The sequence below is a fragment of the Ictidomys tridecemlineatus genome, chromosome 6 (genome assembly GCF_052094955.1).
Source record: "Ictidomys tridecemlineatus isolate mIctTri1 chromosome 6, mIctTri1.hap1, whole genome shotgun sequence".
Classification (NCBI taxonomy): domain Eukaryota; kingdom Metazoa; phylum Chordata; class Mammalia; order Rodentia; family Sciuridae; genus Ictidomys; species Ictidomys tridecemlineatus.
In genome coordinates, this window is record NC_135482.1 from 176,463,085 (window position 1) to 176,483,527 (window position 20,443).

The window sequence follows — 20,443 nt, forward strand, 5'->3', positions numbered from 1 at the left end:
TTCTGCCCAGCGCTACCCTTTCTCTGTGAACCTGAGAAAGGCATTTGATCTTTCTGGATCTCAGTTCCCTTACTGGTAAAAGGATTTGTGAAATGGGGACCATGATTCTTGCTTCTTGGGGGACTGTGAGAACTAGTCAAAATGAATGTATATATCTCCTATCCCAAGCCTGGCAAATAGTATCGGCTCAATAACAACCACTTCCCTTCTGCCAGCCAAGGGTAAGCCATATCAGAATAGAGATTTTTGGGGGAAAAAAATGTCAGCTTAATATAATTTCTAGTAGGTTAAAAAGGGATCCTAAAATAAAACAAATACCTATTTATCTTAGGAGTCAGCAGTAAAGTAGACCTTCTAGAACTGGTGTGGTTATTTAACTAGTAGAACATCATCTGATTATAAAATGAGAATTTGATACTGGATAACAACAGGAATCTTGGGTACTATAACAAGCTCTAGATGGCAGTTTCTAAAAAGGCTAAACGAAGAGTTGGACCACTCCATCAAATTCTTCAGAGAAAAATTCTGTCATTTTTACCCAATTCTGAAATTGTTATCCAATTCTATTTTTTTCTCATATGAGAGAGCCACTTTCAAGAAAATGTAAATACCATCAACGACTAAAGCTCACCTAGAGTCTTCCTTCTGATTCTACCAGATGTAATCATCTATCTTCTAAAGAAAAGCAAGTACAGATCTGAATTTTAGGCAGGGGTGGGGAAACAGGAAGAAGGAATAAAGAAAACCTAAAAGTCAGAATTATTAAAAATCAGCACTTAAAAAAATCACAGATAAATGAATGTAAGAGTACTTTGGGGAACATACTATGCATTGTATTTGCAAGTGCTAGATTTGTAAAGGTGAATAGGAACTGTGGTGAGCTCAGGAACTAACTGCAGGATATAAGGTCTAATGACAACTGTACTGCAGAATCTGCACACAATGGACATTTGACATATTTTGGATGTAAGATGAGAGGCATTAACCACATTTTGGACACAAGCTAACCATGTTATAAAAAAGTGGCTAAAAAAGACATAAATTCCCAATGCACTAATAATGTTAGTACAGTGAATATCTGAGAAGGCTTTTCTTCCTATATACAAAGAAGCACTGGGGCATAATAATTTCTGAGTATGTGACAGTAGTGACAGTAGTCCATAGATCATATTACATATGGTATAAAGGTTAAGTGCAAGATTCTGAAGTGAGCCAGAAATGAGTACAAATTCTAACAGCAGCTAATACTGTGGGTTTGACCTGTATTGGCTTCACCTTTTGCTGTGGGTCCAGACTGCCTTTACCTGATTTTGGTCACAAAAGAGTCAAATATTTATTTATTTATTTATTTATTTGATAGTTATAGATGAATAGAAAGCCTTTTATTAATTTTTATATAGTGCTAAGCCTTTACCTGATTTTGGTCACAAAAGAGTCAAATATTTATTTATTTAATAGTTGTAGATGAACAGAATGCCTTTTATTAATTTTTATATAGTGCTAAGCCTTTACCTGATTTTGGTCACAAAAGAGTCAAATATTTATTTATTTATTTATTTAATAGTTGTAGATGAACAGAATGCCTTTTATTAATTTTTATGTGGTGCTGAGGATCAAACCAAGTGCCTCACTCATGCTAGGCAAGCACTTTTCCAATGAATTACAGCCCCAGCCCAGAGTCAAATATTTATAAATGTAAAGAGAACAGGGCAAATCCATTACCACTACAAGTATGTAGGTCATTAGTATGTCATCCACATATATGGAGGGTGGCAGTTTCCCATGATGTGTCAAGAGAAGAAGACTAATAACTTAGACCAGATGGGAGAGCTCTCCAGATGGCACCCAGTTGGAGTTAAACAGATTGACATGTCACATGTAGGGTCCCAGCTCCATGTGTTGGATGCATAATTGGCTGACTTGTACTTTATTTGTCAATCTCTGGTCCAAAACTAAGTTGCTTCAACTCTAGGGCAATTGACAGAGAAGACATGGAATACTCTCTTACCCCCAGAATTCCTTTTTTCCTTTCACTGGTTATAAATACCTCCATGCTATTATACTTGGCATGCTATATGCACATGGAGGTAGGAGTCCTAAAGCTCATTAGAAAAGGGACAGAGGCTTGGAGCATAGAGAGGACAGCACGGACCTGAAGCTGATAACGTGGCCTTGTCCAGAATAGTGCATGGGAGCTTTCTTATCTCGCTTTGGCAGGAGGTGCTGTGGGCTTCCTGTGCGAAATCAGGAGCGAATGCTGCTTTCCTCTTGTTGTTCAGCTTCCTCCCCCCTCAAGACGGTTCCCAGCACAGTGATTATCTTTGCATCTTCAAACATGGCACAATCTACTTCCTTAAGAGCTTGATGTATTCTTAAAACTTAGACAAATTCCCCTCCCCCTAAATCTCTTTTCAAGTGTTGTTATAGAGTTAGGCTCCTAAATGACATTCTATTTTTATGGTTCCAATTACAAAGAGGGAAAAATAACAGCCCCTAAATTAGAAAAGAGCCACAGATTCTGTCCTTTTCTTTTGGAAGACCTGGCAGTAAGTCAGGTATGGTTTCCATAGTAGGACCTGTGCAGTTTGTAACTATCCTTGGAGCTGTAGGCAAAGTGGGAGGTGGGGGGTCGGGGGAGAGGTCAATAGACCCTAATGAACTCAGTCAGTAGACTGTATTTCCCTTGGGAAATGCCTAGACTTGCTTTACTCTAACATGTTTCTTTGCATTTCCTGAGGATCAAGTATATGAATGTATAATCTTTGACTAAAGCCCCCTTATCTTTTTCATTGCTTTAACAAAGAGAATGAAATATAGAGCCTTCTCCTGCAGGTACAAGAGAACCTCAGGTGTCTAATGTCACAAGCTTAAGTGCACACGCAAGTGTCTAATCCAGGTGTACACACATGTATACACACAGATTATATATACTCATGTATGCACTGAGGGCAGGGAAAGGCACAGATGTTACAGTCCAGAAAATAGAGAATACTTATAATAAAAAACAGGGCAAACTGACTTTTATATAATGATTTATATAAATCTTTTAATCATTTATTTAATAATAAAACTGTATTATTAAAATGTTTCCAATAAATGAGAAAATATATAATTTAAGTTTTCTCTACTAATAAAGGAGGATTAAAATGTTCACTTCTCTTACCTGATGATTTTAAAGAATAGCTAACAGGAATCAAAGAAATTTCTTAAGAAATGGTCATACCTTCTTTTATATTTTAAATCTTATAATCTAACTGTAAAAACAGATATTTCTAAAAATATTTGGAGAAATCCGACATATAGATTGGGTACAAATACCAACATGGAATTGCTAATCCTATTAGGCATAAAAGTAGCATTGTGGTTACTTCAGAAAACATGCGTATTTTTTAGAGATATGCACTGAAGCACATAGGACCAAAATAATATGTCAGAGATCTGTTTTAAAATGCTTCACAAAAGGAAAAAATAAAAAGCAATAAGGGACAGATGAAGCAAATGTGGCAAAATTTTGATAAATGAAATCTCAATGATGGGGCTAGAGGTGTACCTCAGTTGTAGACCACCTACCTAGCCCTGGGCCCTGGTTCTATCCCCAGCACTACCCCCTTCCTCCCCGCTTCCCACCCCCACACATACTAAAAAACAAAACAATCTGGGTGACAGACACATGGCAGTTTCTCATATTATGCTCTCTACTTACCAATACATTTGAAAATAATAAAAACTCTTCATAGAAATATAACAGTACTTTATGCCTGTCTGTACATTTACAAATATTTATGGAATACCAATTACAGGCTAGTCCCTTGCTTAGCTATAAGGACAGGGTGAATAAGTAGACAAGGCCACTGTCCTCCTCTAGCTATTCCCACTGGTGCTTCAGAGCAGTAAGTGGCCACTGAGAAGGTAGTGAGTACTCTGCAGGAGGATGTTACAGGGCATATAACAAACGAAAGGGTGCCTAGCATATCACATTAGACAGTTTAACATTCTGGGGCCCTCCCAGCTCAAAAAACACAGAGAGGAATAACTGAACTTTTTTTCTGACCCTCACAATCCCATCTATCCTGGCTTCTTTCTTTCTTTATCCTCCCACTTTCATTTTACATAAATCTTTACTGCTGTTGGCTACTTAAGATCAACCACTCATTCTTTCTGGAAATAAAGCTTTAAAATTCCTTCTGGTTTGAAAATCTCCAGAATTTGCCAAAAATGGGTAAAATTGAGACAAGCAAGATTTCTGACCACCAAAAGTTCTAGTTCAGAAGGTAAGAATACAAAATGATGAAATATTTAAAATAAAAAGAAATTGCATGGACTCTAATGATAATATCAACAACCTTATTTTATAATTAAACACTTGAGGCCTAAGAAATTAAAGAGCTTGCCATGATACCCCAAGACTTGAAAAGAAATAGATTGAATTTAATAACCACTTCAAGATGTTTGCTTCCATATGCATTTAATTAATCCTGGAAAAATTTAGCAGTTCAACTGAATATTCTGACTAAAAGCCAGCCTTTTATAAGATGTGAAATGTTATTATTTCCTCAAAGTTTCTATTCATTAACATAACTTCACTCCCTTCCCGTGTCTGCATGTTACTTCCACTGGATATTAATTTTTCTAATTTATGCAGTTTTCTTTAATATTTGGAACATGAAGGACTTATGGCAGCATAGTGCTGTTTTTTTCAATTCAAGTAAATACATTTGCTATTTTTAACTTCTGAGAAGGAATATAGGGAAAAAAATCTAAGAAAAGAAAATTCACATAAAATTTGTGATTTTGCTATCTAGGGACTTAGCCAATGGTTTTCATTTCACCATTGACTGAACCACACTGCAAAGCAACATTGTAATGACATACATTTTTTTTTAATAGGTATGACTTTTGTTCCAATAATGAAGAATCCTTTATCCTGGATCCTGAAAGCAACATAGGAAACAGAATTGAGAGCATCACTCAGCGTACAGCAGTAATAGAAGGAAAGAATAAGGTACTGTTTGTAAAAAATTAGCATTGGGATATTCTAAAAGTACATACTCATCTGTCTGTTCTAAGAATGAGAAGCAATCCAAATGCTCAAACAAAATTCAGAGAGAGGAAAAACAGTATCTGAGATATGTCTTCATGAACATATATATTATTTAATCTGCTATCTTCTTTAACTGACCCCAATTCTAAGATAAGGAATATTCGTTCTTAATGGAATAGATGGTGTTTTCCTTTTGAAACCCATCCACATCAGCAGTTTTCAATCTTGGCTACAGGTTAGAATCCTCTACCAATTAGCATTACAGACAAATCTCTGGGGTGGAGCCCAGGACTCATCAAACTTTCTAGGATTCTAGGATGTAACCAGATCACTGACATACATAAAATAGGATTCCAATAAGCAAAAGCTAATACAAGACTAAGGCTAAACTTGAATGTTTCCATTTCACAAAAAAATCATGTTTTCCCCTCTATATTTGCCAGGACGAAGCCTAAGTTGGGATGTGCCAATATATACAGTCTATCAAGGTTCTTCAGCCTAATCGGGTCTAGCAGACATTTTTTTTCCTGCCATTCTTGGGCCATTCATTCCCTCTTCCCCCACACCCCAGCCTTGGCAATGGCTGACACCCTGTGAACCAGGCAAGTCTCAGTGGATTACAGACAGTGACTTTTTCCCTGTGAACTAGTAAAGAATACACTTAAAAATCTGCCATCATCATGCACAGGGAGAGCAAAAAAAAAAAAAAAAAAAAAAGAAGAAGAAGAAGAAAAATCAAATAATCCCTTGCTGAAATGACCATATACATTAGAATAGATTGTTAATACAGATGGCACTTTCTGCTGGAGTGTGGTGATACTTATACATTTATCCAGTCATATTCTTTGCATTAGAAGATGAAAAAGTAGATGCCTTCATTCTCCATGTAGGATTAACAATGACAACAAATATCTGTATGCTTCATTATGTAAAACCTTTTGATGTGCTAATGTCACCATCATTCTTTAACAAGCCAGAGTGTTTTCCCCTTTTAAATATATGAACAACTGGGATGATGTTTACCCCAAAGCCACACAGCTTAAAAGGGTAAATAATAAGAAACGGAAACCAAAGTCTTTCTGTGTGAAACCCAGTAGACTCTCACTGCTAAGTAAGCCAATACAGAAATTAAAGTGATGATGGCTTATATGACAATATCAACAATAACAGATTTAGCAACATTTTTCTAGCTACAGCAGTAGTTGTACGTGGTTTATAACTTTTTTAACACAAAAATGAGCAACGCTTAAAAACATTCCATGACTGGAAAGCTGGGAATGGAACCACCATTTGACCCAGCTATCCCATTCCTCAGTCTATACCCAAAGGACTTAAAAACAGCATACTACAAGGACACAGGCACATCAATGTTTACAGCAGCACAGTTCACAATAGCTAAACTGGAGGGCCAACCTAGATGCCCTTCAGTAGATGAATGGATAAAGAAAATGTGGCATATATACACAATGGAATATTACTCTGCAATAAGAGGGAATAAAATCATGACATTTTCAAGATAAATGGATGGAATTGGAGCCTATAATGCTAAGTCAAGTTAGCCAATCCAAAAAAAAACAAATGCCAAATGTCTTCTCTGATATAAGGAGGCTGATTCATAGTTGGGTTGGGAGAGCAGCATGGGAGGATTAGACAGGGCAAAGAGGTGGGGGGGAGGAGAAGGCATGAGGGTAAAAAAGATGGTGGAATGAGATGGACATCATTACCCTAAGTACATGTATGAAGACATGAATGGTGTGAATATATTTTGTATACAACCAAAGATATGAAAAATTGTGCTCTATGTGTGTAATATGAATTGTAATGCATTCTGCTGTCATCTATAACAAATTAGAATTATTTTTTTTTAATTCCATGACTGGTATTGAGAGAGCAGTTTAGTGCAATATTTAAATAAGAGAAAATTCTATAAACTTGAAGGAATAACTTGGGTGATGCTACACTTTGGGGGAGAATAAAAACTATCTCAGTTTATTAGAAGTGGACAGCAAATCAGTTGTACTAGAAAAATTTTAAGACACCATTAGTAGTGTCTATTCTTTTGGCCTTTTCCTGACCATGTCAGGTAGATAAACTGTTAACTGTTGGATATTTAAAACAAAAATTTACAAGTTAATTCCAGTGGTAACTTCTACTCCTATTTTGGTATCTTATCAAAATATGCAATATGAAATAAATGGAAAACGAGAAAGCTATGTGAAATTTCTGATTACTTTAAACTATGAAGTAGCAACCTGACTCCATGTATAATACCTATAAAAAATGATCACAAAAGCTGACTAAGATCAAAGAACTTCCCCAATTTTCTCATGTATGCGTGGAACAGATATATTGTCTTGTAATTCTGTAGTTAGGCAGAAGATTTTAAATGTAGACTTTTTTTTCTTCATACCAGGGATTGAACTCAGGGGCACTTATCCACTGGGCCACATCCCTAGCCCTTTTTATATTTTATTTTGAGACAGGGTTTTGCTAAGTTGCTGAGGATCTTGCTAAGTTGCTAAGGCTGGTTTTGAACTTGCAATCTTCCTGCCTCAGCCTCCCAAGCCGCTGGGATTAAAGGTGTACACCACCACACCCATATGCACAAAGCTCGTAATTATAACACTTGATCTGTACTACAGAGCCCCAGGGTCAAGCTCTGCCCCTATTTGTATAAATACTCTAAATCAGTTCACCACTCTCAGCTAGGGTGTCTCTCCCCCCAAAAGAATGGAATTAATCATATTTGCTCTAATTAGCTTCCTGTTATAAAGATGAGAAGCCCTATATATACAATATTATAATAAAATGACTACCATATTCACCCAAATGCAATTTACCAAACTGATTGCAATCATACACAATGAAGGTTACCGTTAAACAATTCTTTGCATTAAAAAATCTTTTAATTCTCTTTCTAAACAAAGTCAAAATGTATATAGGGTATATATCCTACAAACAGCTATAATAGTAACACATTAGACTTGAAGAAAATTATTGATTTAATGTTCTGAGTTTAGGCAAATTTACTAATTTTACTTTTAGCATTGACTGTCTTTTTGGGGGGCAGGGGTATCTTTTATATGCCTTGTTATTTCCAAATCATGTGCAGTGTTCTTCATTTACTTTTAAACTGTACTTTTTATTCTGTAAATGTTTACAAAGTAAATTCAAGTTCCAATTTAGGTGGTGATGATTCCTTTATCTGCAATCACATAAGTAGCATGCCCAGCAATGCTACTCTATAGGTCAGGCATAAGGGGGTTAGCACTAGTGCTGGGGCACTTGCTACATATTGGAGGGAGGGTTGTGTTTTGTTTTTTCGATCTGTTTAACTCAAGGAAGGATATGAGGGAAATAAAAATGAATTTCCTTATTGGCAGATTTTGGCCAGATTTGTGAAATGTGAGTCATCAATTAGAGTGGCTAATAGCAAATGTAGAGTTTTCATATTGTTAAATGAGTTGCCAAATTCTTGGGTTCATGGATGTAAAATAGGAAGTAAAAGGAATCCTATGTTAGAAAAAACACACAGGAAAGACACATTGAAGCATTCTGAAAGGTCGGAGAATCATGACAATTTCAACGTAGAAACATTTCCATTGAAATCATTTGAGGGCCCATTGAGAAGTAGGTGTGTTGTATGTTGCAAATCTGAGACAGAAGCAGCAACTCTAATCACAGAATTACAGCTTGTGTTTCAGTTCCCACACAGCCCCCGGGTTAATTTTAGATTATTCTTTGACCTTTGTCCATCTACTTTTATTTCTCCCTGAAACGCTCAAAAGCATGCTGAAACATCTCGAAATTAAAAAACACTGTTCCATATATAGATTTTTTAAAAACTAGTTACAGAAACTGGGCTGAATGACACATCACCCCATTCATTCAAATGACATTGTAGAAGCAAATTACTAATGCTTAGCAAAAGGGAAGGAAGGAAGGAACATGAAGAAACTCCAAACTTATAGTACTTGCCAGCAGTTTTCATGAGTGTTCCTGGATCATACAGAACCCAGAGATTGGACTGAACAAGTCTGTTTCTAATATCCAAATCCTTGAGATTCTGGAAGAGTAAGTGGAAGTACCCCCAAATCAGAAGTCCCCCAAAGTATAAGTAGTAAATATAAAGAATGAAAAATGAGTTCTTTAAAAATGTAGAATTACATTGGATTGGAAACCTCACCAAAACCCTGCTTACCCCAAACTAACCAACAGAATTGAATTTTTTTAAATGTTAAGTTGATGTATTTGTCCTGTGTAATAAGGCACTGAACTTTTAAAAATATCTTTATCTTATTTATTTTTTATGTGGTGCCAAAGATTGAACCCAGTGCCTCACATATGCGAGGCAAGTGCTCTACCACTGACCTACAAACCCAGCCTGAGGCACTGAATTTTAAGAAGATGTGTGAAAGAATTGTTTCTTCTGATCTTCTGAGAGATCAGAACTTGGACATCCTAATTTTATTTTAGCACTTTTGCTTTCTTTCTTTCCTCAATCTTCTTTCATTTATTTTTAGTTGTGGAAAATGAAAACTAAACATGGAGATAATACAAGTAGATATCCTTGAGAATTTCTTTTGGTGTTCACTATAAAATAAATTATTAAAATTTCAAACATATGTTACAACTCAAATCCTTGGCACAGCTAGGAATAGTGATACATGCCTGTAACCCCAGGGATTTAGGAGTCTGAAGCAGGAGGATCAACAGTTTTAAGGCCAGCCTCAGCAACTTGGTAAGACTCTGTCTCAAAATAAAAAGGGCTGAGGATAGCAAAGACCCTGGGTTCAATCCCCAGTACTGAGAAAAGAAATAATCTTTGGTACTTTCTCTTAAAGTATTAAGGTGATATTTGGTGTTCCAATTGTTCACTATTTTCATTTTTCCCCTTTGAAATAGTAATATCCGCTTATGATCACTGGAGAACAGATCTGCCCCCTTTTAATTTTTTTATATATTTATTTTTTAGTTGCAGTCAGACACAATATCTTTATTTTATTTATTTATTTATTTTTATGTGATGCTGAGGATCAAACCCAGGGCCTCACAAGTGTGAGGCGAGCGTTCTGAGCCATTACCCCAGCCCCTGATCTGCCCCTTTTAACAAAGATCAATGCGCTGACACCTACTGTCTAATGCAAAATTGTCTTCACACTCAGCTACAATTCACACAATTCACACTTTTCTCCTGATCAGTTTATATTTTCAAATAACTTTTTTAATGAAAATGTTTAAATTTATAATTTGAAGATATACTGTCTGTAAAAAGAGATGTACTCTAGAAAGGAGATAATTTTTAATCAAGTCAATCATAGAACATACATTTCGTTTCATTTTAAAAGTTTCTTCAACTATAAAAATGTACATTTCCATTATTTTCATTCACCAATCACATTTTCAAACCACACAACATTATAACAGTTGAAAAACATCTTGCAGCTTATGTAAAATGCTATCAAAGAAGGAAAACAGCAATTCTGTACATGGAGCATTTAGCTTATGTGACCCAGCTCTGCTGATGAAAGGAAGTATTCTCAATGAAAAACCCAAAGTGTAGACAGAACTTACCAATAGATCTATGTTATTCAATTTTAAAAGTTTTAAGCTGAGAAGCAATGTGGTACAGACTGAGGCACTAGAGTTAGAAACATGGGGCATAAGTTCGACCCAAGCTACTCTGTGGTCTTGTGCACGTTGGGGTGAATCACTTAACCTCTATAAACCTCAGATGTCCCATTTGTCAAACAGGGTAATGCACTCATAAGTATATAATGAGGATTAAAGAGATAATGCTATATGCCATACAGTGTGCAAGGCACTTTAGAAGCAAGGGCCACATAAGGTACTCAGAAACAAAGAAAAAAAAATGTACATTTCCATTATTTTCTTCTATTTTAAAAGAAACTTTGGTGAGGGACATTCTGGAGTAGGCCTGATTATAGAGAAGATATCTGGTTTTGGAAGGCATCATTAAAAGAAGAAAGATTTGAATACATTCCTATCTTCTTGGTTCTTCATATAACAGATTCATATCACCTCTGGTACCATAACTTTATTTTCTGATTATACCAAAATCATGACTTCTGTTGGAGCCTTGATAATGGCTACTGCCAGACTATCTGCACAGGTTTAAACATGCAAAATGTGCACATGTGAATTGACTTTTCCATGTAATGAAATTCAGTTCTTGTTCTTGGTTGCTCTGAGTTGAATGAAATGAAAATCTTTTAAATAGAAGCTCTAACATGACTTACAGATGCAGGTAACTGCTATCTGAAATTTCAAACATTGTCAAGTGGACAGAATTAGGTTTTCCACTTATTTAATGAACAAAACATCTGAAAATCTAAGTTTCTACTTAGGTAACTTAGGATAAACACTTGAGAACATACTTCATGAGAAAAACAGTGCCCAAGCTGACACATGCAGAAGGCTTCACAAGAGGTCCTTGTTTCTGAACCTGTTGCAAACGACCTTGAAGCATCTGAGCCCAAGATTCCTGAGACAACATAAGGCAGTCAGAATCTTACTTGATGATCTCTATTGCCCTTCCAGCTGCCACCAGCTAACAGTTCCTTTCACATTGCTGTCTATGTCTCCTCTTCTAATAACTTCCATTTTTTCTCATGATAAAAAAGAGATGGCTATCAGAATTTTTTATTTCCTTCCTCTTATCAAGATTACTAACAAAAATAAGAAAAGCTCTCTTTCCAACTACTCTCTCTGGTATTTACCTAATACAGTGTTTCTTCTTGAAAGAGAGAATATATATATTTGATCTTCAAGTATGGCAATTATTCTCCATCATCTTAAAAGTTGTTAAGAGTAGTTGAATGAAATGAACTACTGTGTCATATTCATCTCTGTCTCCATGGCAATATCTAGGCAATCTGATGATCGATCAATAAATGTCTGCTAAATTGAATGAAAAAATGCCACATATTGCTGACATTTTCATTACCAATAATTTCAATAATACACAGAGAATATATGGGTAAATGTAATGAAGCAGATACACCAACATTTAAAAGAGAAAGCATTTAGAAAAATTTAAAGCAATGAGTTTGCTGGCTAAAAAATTTAAAAGCATGGTTTTAGTCTTCATGGTCTGTAGATTAAAGATAGAAATACCTTAATTTATTAGATGGGATAACAGACCACAAATAAAGTGCTTAGTATATTCCTTAGCAATTCAAAATGTTAGGACCCTTCCCAATAACCAAACCACTTGTGGAATATGTTCACCACTTGAGAAAAAGTCCTTCATCACATTTTAGCCTATGCATTACTGTAGCTTTTAAGTCACCTCACTTCAGCTAGGACACCTGATCAGTACTGAAGCATCAGCATTGTCCCTCTAATTACATATCCCATAACCAGTTATTTGTGCAAAGATTTATAAGTAACTGGATCAACTTGTGTTTGTATGCATGTGTGTGTAATTTTAAGTATGATAAACTAGCTTTTTTATGTACTATATATATTACTTGTTTAATCAAGGATGTGTTAAATTTAAGAATGTTCAACAACTTGTCTCATGATTTTTTTCCTTATGAGAATGCCATTTTTTCAAGCTGTCTAAAATGATGTTTCATTATTTTTCAGGCATCACAGTTTAAAAAGTACTTTCAAGTTCATACAAACTTGACTACTATTTGTTTAAGAACAAAATTGACAAATAGCACTAAAATCTAGTAAAACTGCACTGAATTCATCATTTATATTTTAATGTTCTAGATTACAATTGAAAGAACTGAGAAATTATGTAATTTACAACACACACACACACACACACACACACACAAAATTTCAGTAACCTTTTTAGCCTCTCATCTCCTTCAGTACCATTTGAAGGCTGCATCCACATAAAAGATATGGTTCAGCCAAACTTTCTCTTCTGTCCTTGCTTACTTAATATACCTTATACAGAACCAAACACAGAGAAGACCTATTTCGAGCTGGCATCCATGCTCTGAGCTCACCCAAACAAGGGAAGGACTTGGCCTCACCTGTTCCTTTTATTGACATGGAACTGACCACCTCATAGAGTGGGACGTGCAGTCCCACATCTCAGCTTAAGGTCTATAATTGTTATGCCAGCAACACAAGATAAGCCTGAAACCCTCGTACGAGTCGGATGTCATAGGCCCCGGTCTCCTGAGGACCTGCTTTCCTGTTATTTTTCCATTCTTGTTGGGGCTCAGCATGGGGAGAGCTTCATAGTAACCACCATTCATACAATACTGTCTTTGTTAATGAATGAAATAATGAAATCATTTCAATCTTCTTAAGTTGCTTAGAGGGGTGGGGATGTAACTCAGTGAAAGCGCTTGCCTAGCATGCACAAGGCCCTGGGTTCAACTCCTAGCACCACCACCTGCCAAGATAAAAAGTTGCTTAGAGATGTTCAAATATCTTTTCCTATTGCTAAAGTTTCTTTTTCTTTTTGCAGACGGCTAGCACCTTAGTTGTGGCTGACTCTAGAATTTCTGGAATCTATAGTTGCATGGCATCCAATAAAATAGGGACTGTGGAAAGAAACATAAGCTTTTATATCACAGGTAAGCCACACATCATATGCCCATGAAAACAGCCTGATGATCTCAGTCTCTCCTCAATCCTGTTATCCTGTTTGCTTTTAGTGCACTTATAGCTTGATTATTAAAAAAAAAAAAATTCCATAGAACTGTCAGCTTTGAGTACCTTCATCCTTGCTCTCAGGAATAGAATTCTACAACATCATTGGCTCTCCTAAAGAGTTATTTCCCTGAATTCTCTTTTAGAGTTATTTGTTTGTGTCTCCCTCCCAGACTGGATTCCAAATTTGGGATCTTGTATGTTCGTTTATGAACACCCTTTAGCACAGGGTCTGACACATACTAATTGTTCATGTTCAGTAACAGTCAAGGAAACCAGTTATTAATACTTATGATCATTTTTTAACCTATAAGCTAATCATTGCACAACTTACATAATTTATCCTTTGGGGGAAATGATGGTCTCCTGTAGAAATCTGAAACAGCTTCATTAATAATTAATGGGCTATTTTTTTACAGTATTTAAGAATTTTTAATTTTAAATATGATAGTCTCTGAAAATCTCCAAACCTCCATGGTACAAAAATGGCATTCCCTGTGCCCCTCTGTGGGTACAGGAAGGAAATAAGTAACTCAAAGTATAAAAACAATTGCCTGGCTCCACATTCCGCAATTTCTGAGGAAACATGGGCAGTCTGCCAACTCTCGGGAAACTTTACAGTACATGGGGCAAGTGGCACAAAATTGCCTACGATCTCCAGAAAGAAACAGGTAGGACTAATTTTCATGAGACAGTTGGACTGTCGGGTGACAGAAACCTTTTGGCAAGTTAGTAAAGTCCCAGAGAAGCTGGGCCATGGGAGACATTGAATTTCCTGGAGGAAATTCTCTCAGAAGATCAGGGCTAGAAGGCATTCTCTTAGAGGCTAGACACCATTCTAGATCCTGAGCACTCCAGATGAAAAAAACAGGGTCTAGACAGGGGAGAAGGTCCATGGCAGGGCCACTCTAGACCATAGTTAGTCCCTGTCTTCTCACCTTATGGAAGTGGAAGGGAAAGCAGTTTGCATCCCTTCCAAGCATGGAAAGGGCCCTTCCGAGAGATAGATTCTGACAAGGATTTCACACAGGCTGAGTCTCTAATAAATCCAGATGATTTGAACTAATTTAATCCAAAGATTTGTATTGTCTTTTAAATTTAGTTAGAAACAAGTTACCATTTAAACTATGTGTCTGATTCAGAGTACAAAAGATGGAGCAATTCCTGTTTTGCTCTGAATATTCAGCAAGTTTGCAACAGTTTAATGAGCACTATTAAACAACACACTAAAACTGAGCACTAAGCTCTTTAAGGCATATCAGTGAAGCCCTATCTTTCTAGCAGACAGTTCTAAGACTGAGCAAATGAAGAAATGTTAAAAAAAAAAAATTTACATGTATCCCTGTATCAAAATGTCTGTGCAGAAGTGATCTGATGGATGAATTTACTCTAGAGGCATTGCTGTCCAATAGAGATAAGCCACAGATATAAGTAAAAGTTTTCTAGTAACCGCATGTTTAAAAAGTAAAATTAGAGGAGAGAGAAAAATAGAAGTTCACTGGATTAGACAAAGAGGAATGAAGGGAAGGGGAAAGGGAATAGGAAAGACAGTAAAATGATCAGACATAACTTTCCTATGTTCATATTATGAGCATACAACCAATGGAACTCCACATAATGTACAACCACAAGAATGGAGTATAACTCACTCTAATTATGATCCCATGTATGTATGATATGTCAAAATACACTCTACCATCATGTACATCTAAAACCAAATAAAAAATTAAAAGTGAAATTAACTTTATTTAATCTAGTATATCCATAACATTGTCATTTCAATGTGTAACCAACATTTAGAGGGTTTTGGAGATTAAACCCCCAAAGCCTTGTGTATGCTAAGCATGTGCTCTGCCACTGAGTTAGAACCTAGTCCTGTGACCACCATTTTAAAAATATAACACTACTTCAGTTTTTAAACTTTAATAACTTTAAATAAAATAATCTGAATAAAATTCAGGTCTTTAGTCATTCTAGCCATATATATATTGTTCTCAAAAGCCACACATGGCTAATGGGTACCATATTGGCCAGTGTAGCTCTAAGCCTCCGGGAAGGAAGCAGGATTTGAGAGGCCCTGGGTAGGGGTAGAATCTGAATAGGTAGAGGGAAGAGGTCAATCCTGCCTTGATGTTTTGAAAGCCAAGGCAAGAGTGCTAGCAGAGGCCCACAAATCATTGGTCTAACTACTGACATGTTCTAAATCAAACCAAGAGGCTGTTACATATTTTTAAACTTCCTATGGACAAATATACTTTCACAAGGACCCAAAAGGCCAGCACAAGCTTAGAAACCTGGTACTATTCAGAGTGGTGGAGTAGACTGCAGCAGTACCTAATGGCACAGAAAGACTGGCTGACCCATTGCTTCTTTCCACCCCTGAATGGGCCCCACACAGCTAAAGACCATGTTCCTCCAGTGTGTGGTCTCCCAGCCCGCCCCCACACTTGCCCATGCCCCTCACAAACAATCTTCCTTGTCTACTCGGATGAACCTAGAGGTGTACACACTGACAAGCAGTCTGATCTCAGGAGCCCAGTCCTAGGGATGAGAGAGGCTAAGTCAACCTGGAAGCAGATTTGGGATAAGCTTTTGGGGGAATTTTAAGATCCCAAGGACCAAAAGCATGATATAGGCGTGGAGTAACATGGGCTCTGGGTGGGTATAGAATACCAGATTCTTCACAATGTAGGGAGGGGTACAACCAGAAGACACCCATCAAAAGGCCCAGGACAGAGATCCTGCTTACTGGAGCCTGAGCATAGCACTAGAAGAAGATGTGCGAAGAATGGAAGGGGAAGGCCCACTCCCTTCCTTCAAACATACCTGCTAGAAGCTCTCAGTACTTTTGCTCTAGAAATTCAAGAGCTTTAATCTTAAAATTGAACATGATTTTAGGCAATCCAGCCTCCCTTCCCACCCACTGCCTAGTCTATCCTTTCTCCAAATAATTCTTTACTATCAGTCCTACGAAATTTTAGTTTGAATTGGTAATAGTAGATTAATTTGCTTACATTCTTCATTTATTTTTAACCAATTATCTTTTTTTATTTGTTCTTTTTAGTTATACACAACAGTAGAATGTATTTTGATATATCATACATACGTGATAGTATAACTTCCCATTCTTGTCATTGTATATGACGTGGAGTTACACTGGTCATATATTCATATATGAACATAGAAAAGTTATGTCTGAGTCATTTTCCATCTTTCCTATCTTTGTCACAAGATATATTTTCACTAGAGATGAGGCAAAATAGTCTCAGAAATAATACACTTAACATGTTTATTTTTCTGAAAAAAAAATGTTTATTTGCTCAATGTCAATCCTTAAAGGAGCATCTTGAAAGAGATGTCTAAAAATCTAATGCTTTAAAGATCTAGATTTGGATCTTTATTGATCCTCCTTTCAATATTATGGCCCTGTCTTGAAATACAGTAGTAACTTTGCCTTCCAAATTGATGAAAACTGGCTAACTGTGGTCGTTAGCATCCTGACTGTTTCAACTCCAAATTTTGGCACACATTTGTACATGGCATCTGCTTGAAATAAACAAAACTTTATAATAACCATTCACTTTCTTTTTACAGAATATTATTCCTGTTCTTCAATGAAAGAAAAACCTATATTTCTAACAAATGAGATCTCCTTCATCCTTTTAAATTTCTTATATTTGTCTCTTTCATGAATTTAATCCACATCTGAGCCAATCAAGTCAAAATGTCTATCCCCTAATATACTCCTTAATGAACATTACTCATTCACCTAACCCTAGGTAGAATGTCTCTTCTGAGCAAGAGTTGATTCTTCTCTATGACATCTTGTAAGACTCCATGGATGTGCCTTATGTTAGATGGATGGGCATTATTTGGTGATAACTATGAGTGTACTGAATCTGCAAAAGATACTGAAGTGTGGGAAGATTTCTTGTTTTCACTTGGAGGGTTAAAAGGCAATTCTTTCTTGGGTCTGTTTTTGTACTCAGGCTAAAAAAAAATCAACATGAATTAAGGGGAAAATCCCTCTGGGTTCATTAAGCAGTTGCGGACACTTTATTTATGATCTTCCATAGATCAAAAGAGAATACCAAAGGGGTTATATTGAGAAATAGATAATCCTCTCTAAGACTGCCTGATGACTTAAACCAAATTACTTTAGTAACTGTGTCCCTCATACAAGAAACAGACCTCAAAATGGATTTGGTGCTTTTCTTTTCCTCTGTGTGTGTTTTTGCAGTTTTGCTGGCACTCAGCATGACTATGGGTGTGTGAGCAGTTACTGAGGGTGAAACAGGAACAGCGGCTGCCTTATCTCCCTGGTTTCCCAATGTCACTAAATACATTTTATTTTGAGATTCCTGGTGGTGCTTGGCAAAGATAAACAAAATCTTCCATCAGGAAACCTGTGAGCTATTTCCACAGGAAGTTTCAAATCACTAAAGTAAATAGAAACTCTCTACATGATCTCAATGGTGTTACTGGGCTCATTTGGGTTTTACCTACCAGGATGAGTCCTTATAAATGGAAAGTCCGTGATCTTTTAAGAGATGATCTGATTGCAACCAGTGCAAAGTACCTCTGCTCTAGAATCCGTGTAACTTTGAAGGCTGATATTTTACTCCTCATACTTGGAAAATGTCCAAAATGTAAAACGATGATGAATTAGAACAGCTATTTCTGACACCTTATTGTTAAGTTGAAAATGACTGTCAACTGCTCCTGCATCTTCTGGCACGTTCTTAGATTTTCATTTTAGAGCAGGAAAACCACTACTAATCTCCTCTCTTGTCAGCCACTGACAACTTCATAAGCCACTGTTATCCCCCATTCCCAGGTTTCAAATGAATACTTTGGCATTTCTTCAGACGTGACACTTTATAATAAAGCCAAAGCCCAGAAAAATCAGAAAAACAAGCAAAGTGAGATTTAGGAAAGAGTTGATATGATATCTAATTTTGGACTATTGTCCCCTTAAGGTTTAAAGGTTTCTTTATAGCTTTGTGTGCAAAGGATAATAATAATAATAATAGCATAACATAGTGCTTTTCATCTTCAAAGCACTTTGTAAAATGTTGACCCAAATTCTTTGCTCAAATATAGATACACCACTAGTAACAAGTAACGGGAGGGTTTTGAGAGCAGGTCAGTTCAGGACCAGTAGCCAATGGTTTTTTAAAATCCTCAGTAAAATGGTCCAGAATGTCAATAAGGAACTCACAGCCTAAAAGCAAAATGCTGGTCTTAGTAGAAATGCTGAGGAGAGCACACAGATTATCACTAAAGTAACTTAGAGAAGAAGGTAAGCCAGGAGTTGACACTGGAGAAGAAATGGCTTTTAGTGACACAGTCACTTTCCGAACATGTTTAAAATGTTTTTGAGAGTAAATGTGACTTTTTTTTTTTTTTTTGAGCTGCTGGGGATTGAACCCAGCCTTATGGGTGGTAGACAAGTGCTTTATCACTGAGTATAGCCCCAACCCTAAATCTTTTTTTTTTTTAAATTTATTTATTTTTAGTATTTTCTTAGTTGTAGTTGGACACAATATCTTTATTTATTTTTGTGTGGTGCTGAGGATCGAACCCAGTGCCTCACATATGCAAGACAGGGTGCTCCACCACTGAGCTATAGCCCCAGCCCAAAATCTTAATTTTTTAAATTATTTTTGCCATCTTTGGAGTTTGACAACTCTTCCAGTAGTTTTTTTATAAATTGTTCTTTTCCATTTTTGAAACCTGGAATTTTCAAAAGAAATCTTTGCTCTTTTATGTCTGAGTAGGACCACCACCATAAAGGGGGCCTGGCTTTCTTCTGGTCCACAGTGCCAGCAAAGAGTGAGGATACTGCTGGATCAGCAGCTTGTCACTGGCAAAGGGTAGGGCAGATACCTACAACTTCCCATGTTTATTTGTAAGCTATTTTGGTCAAGTTTGCCCATACATCTATCTTTGGGTTTAGTGCAAATTGCTCTTATGTTACTTCACACTATTTTGCCCACTTCAAATTGGTACAGCTCAGTGGGAAAGCACTTGCCTTGCAAGTGGGATTCCATCCCCAGCAAAAAGTGTCCACTTACCAGTAGGAGGACTGTATATAATTAAAAAAGTGGGAAACAAGGTTATCATACCAAGTTGGAAAAAAACATTCCACTGTGAAAAGCAACTTCAGGCAAATAAGGAAAAAGTGCCTTCCTAATAAACTGTCCCTGATTTGCTTTTCCTATCTCACGTCTTAGAGAATGAGACTTGGTCTCCCTGTTCTGTTAAACCAGTTCCCCTAAAATAAAAAGACAAATACTCATCCTTTTTAATGCTAATGCTGAAAGAATTTATGTAGGAACAATTCTTAAGATCTTTGACTATCTCATTAGGTGATACTGATTTTTCTACAATTTTTCTGAAATTCTTCATTCTTATTTTATAGATGTGCCAAATGGGTTTCATGTTAACTTGGAAAAAATGCCTACAGAAGGAGAGGACCTGAAACTGTCTTGCACAGTTAATAAATTCTTATACAGAGACATTACTTGGATTTTGTTGCGCACAGTAAACAACAGAACAATGCATCACAGTATCAGCAAGCAAAAAATGGCCATCACTAAAGAGTACTCTATTACTCTTAACCTTATCATCAAGAATGTATCTCTGGAAGATTCGGGCACCTATGCCTGCAGAGCCAGGAACGTATACACAGGGGAAGAAATCCTTCAGAAGACAGAAGTTATTATTAGAGGTGAGCACTGCAACAAAAAGGCTGTT

The 20,443-nt window shown here is 36.5% G+C and overlaps 1 protein-coding gene and 1 long non-coding RNA gene across 5 annotated transcripts in view; one reads left to right on the forward strand and one right to left on the reverse strand.

Moving 5' to 3' along the window:
- The window catches only part of Flt1 (fms related receptor tyrosine kinase 1), a 177,733-nt gene that overhangs the window by 79,304 nt on the left and 77,986 nt on the right, over window positions 1–20,443 (forward strand). For 3 of the 4 annotated variants that reach the window (XM_078016179.1, XM_078016180.1, XM_040281637.2), the window contains exons 12-14: window positions 4,888–5,002; window positions 13,500–13,608; window positions 20,109–20,417. In XM_078016179.1, coding sequence (XP_077872305.1) covers window positions 4,888–5,002; window positions 13,500–13,608; window positions 20,109–20,417 — 533 coding nt within the window. Of the gene's footprint in view, window positions 1–4,887; window positions 5,003–13,499; window positions 13,609–20,108; window positions 20,418–20,443 lie in introns of those variants that run through there. The other variant, XM_078016183.1, reaches the window with a different exon arrangement.
- Window positions 1–20,443, reverse strand: part of LOC110598704 (uncharacterized) — a 130,611-nt gene that overhangs the window by 61,150 nt on the left and 49,018 nt on the right. The window lies entirely within an intron of this gene.